Source organism: Nanorana parkeri, unplaced genomic scaffold (assembly GCF_000935625.1).
Source record: "Nanorana parkeri isolate BGI_ZX_2015 unplaced genomic scaffold, ASM93562v1 scaffold5868, whole genome shotgun sequence".
Lineage (NCBI taxonomy): Eukaryota > Metazoa > Chordata > Amphibia > Anura > Dicroglossidae > Nanorana > Nanorana parkeri.
Genome location: NW_017312113.1, coordinates 4663 through 7102, shown reverse-complemented (window position 1 = coordinate 7102; position 2440 = coordinate 4663). Strand labels below are relative to the sequence as shown.

At 49.2% G+C, this 2440-nt stretch overlaps 1 protein-coding gene across 1 annotated transcript in view; it reads right to left on the bottom strand.

Annotated features, from left to right (window-relative positions):
• Positions 1-66: 66 nt before the first annotated feature.
• The window catches only part of LOC108804177 (protein O-linked-mannose beta-1,2-N-acetylglucosaminyltransferase 1-like), a gene marked incomplete at its 3' end in the record, with an annotated part of 4023 nt that continues 1649 nt past the window's right edge, over positions 67-2440 (bottom strand). The window contains exons 3-5 of the mRNA XM_018575933.1: positions 1863-1921; positions 730-802; positions 67-195 (exon numbers count right to left, since the gene is read on the bottom strand). Coding sequence (XP_018431435.1) covers positions 67-195; positions 730-802; positions 1863-1921 — 261 coding nt within the window. The remainder of the gene's footprint in view (positions 196-729; positions 803-1862; positions 1922-2440) is intronic.

Sequence of the window (2440 nt, the reverse complement as noted above, 5' to 3'; positions counted from 1 at the left end):
GGGATGAGCAGATAGAGGGATGAGCAGATAGAGGGATGAGCCGGCGCTGGAACGGGGACTGGTTACCTTCTCTGGTGTCGGCCATTTTGGCTCCAGCTCCTCCTTATAGAGAGTCCTGCGCAGGACCCACCCCAGGCCCGGCATTGTCTCCACGCGGTAGACGAGCGACGGATCCTCGGCGGTGTGTTCATAGCCCTGTGTGGGGATCAGGCAGAGAAATGAGGGAGTGCCGACCCCCAAAGAGGAACCTCGGGGGGCCAATCAGCCGCGGTCTGGACGCGTTTCACATCAGCAGATGATTCATCAGCGGCGGCAGCATGGAGTGTGTCACATGATGCGTGCGCCGTGCATGTGTGCCGATATACGTCACTGTTCACCAAGATGGACGCCGGCAAAGAGAGGCGGGGACATTGACCTGGTGGGATCAGTGATGTCACCGTGTCCCCCTTGCCAGGTGCCGGTGTCGGGCTATTGGTCCATGACTAAGTGCTGGACTGCGGGGGTGACACCAAAATGACGGTCCGTCATTGTGGTGTCACCCGGTACGGGCCGCCCCCTCCCCCCGTGATGTATGATCATTATAGAATGTAGCGTGTCCGGTAATATCACAATGCTGTGTGGGGGAGGAGACACCCGCTGTGTGGGGGAGGGGACACCCGCTGTGTGGGGGAGGGGACACCCGCTGTGTGGGGGAGGGGACACCCGCTGTGTGGGGGCGGGGACACTCACCTGATCGTTCCACGCAGAGATACAATACAAACTCTCATCCTCCTCCAGGAGATGGACCGTCTGACTCAGGAAACTGCGGACACATGACACATACGTGTAACCCTCCACTCCCAATATACATACCTAACACATGAACATACGTGTAACCCTCCACTCCCAATATACATACCCAACACATGAACATACGTGTAACCCTCCACTCCCAATATACATACCTAACACATGAACATACGTGTAACCCTCCATTCCCAATATACATACCTAACACATGAACATACATGTAATCCTCCACTTACAACATATATTCCTAAAACATGAACATACGTGTAACCCTCCACTCCCAATATAGATACTCAACACATGAACATACGTGTAACCCTCCACTCCCAATATACATACCCAACACATGAACATACGTGTAACCCTCCACTCCCAGTATACATACCTAACACATGAACATACGTGTAACCCTCCACTCCCAATATACATACCTAACACATGAACATACGTGTAACCCTCCACTCCAATATACACATGTAACACATGAACATACGTGTAACCCTCCACTCCCAGTATACATACCTAACACATGAACATACATGTAACCCTCCACTCCCAATATACATACCCAACACATGAACATACGTGTAACCTTCCACTCCCAGTATACATACCTAACACATGACCATACGTGTAACCCTCCACTCCCAGTATACATACCTAACACATGACCATACATGTAACCCTCCACTCCCAATATACATACCTAACACATGAACATACGTGTAACCCTCCACTCCCAATATACACATGTAACACATGAACATACGTGTAACCCTCCACTCCCAACATATATTCACATAACATGAACATACGTGTAACCCTTTACTCCCAACATATATTCAGATACATGAACATATATGTAAACTGTCCACTCCCAATACACACCTAAAACATGAACATACGTGTAAACTGTTCACTCCCAATACATATTCCTAAAACATGAACATACATGTAAACCCTTTAAAAACAAGATCAGAATCCACATATTCTGAATGGCTACTCCGTGTGCCGCACACAGGTGACCAATGCCACGCTCCGACATGCAGACTGACACGCCAGCCGTCACCCACCTGAAGAAATCCACCGAGATGTCCAAATCTTCCTCCAGAACGACGGCAAACTTGGCGTCCTAACAACCAGAAAGAGGTCATATCAGCTACATGTCCCGCAAGATCCTGGCGTGTATGGTGCATGTTCTGCTCTGTTCTCCCCTGTGCGTGTCTCGTACAGACAAGGACCAAAACCTCACATCTGTCTATAGTGTGTAAGACGCAACATACGTGTCATGTAATAACATGATGTGAGTTCGGGGTGAGGACGGCACACGCTAAGTGCTGCAGAAATGGATTCATTCCCCGGATACCAGAGAACGGCAGCTTATGGGGCCACGTGTGTCAGAATACATATTACAGGAGCCCGGTGTCCCCTCACACTCCGTGTTCTCATATTTTATACATATGTATTCTGATATCATTTCATTCTACTCCCGTGTGTGTGTCTTGTATGTTCTCCCCTGTGTGTGTCTTGTATGTTCTCCCCTGTGTGTGTCTTGTATGTTCTCCCCTGTGTGTGTCTTGTATGTTCTCCCCTGTGTGTGTCTTGTATGTTCTCCCCTGTGTGTGTCTTGTATGTTCTCCCCTGTGTGTGT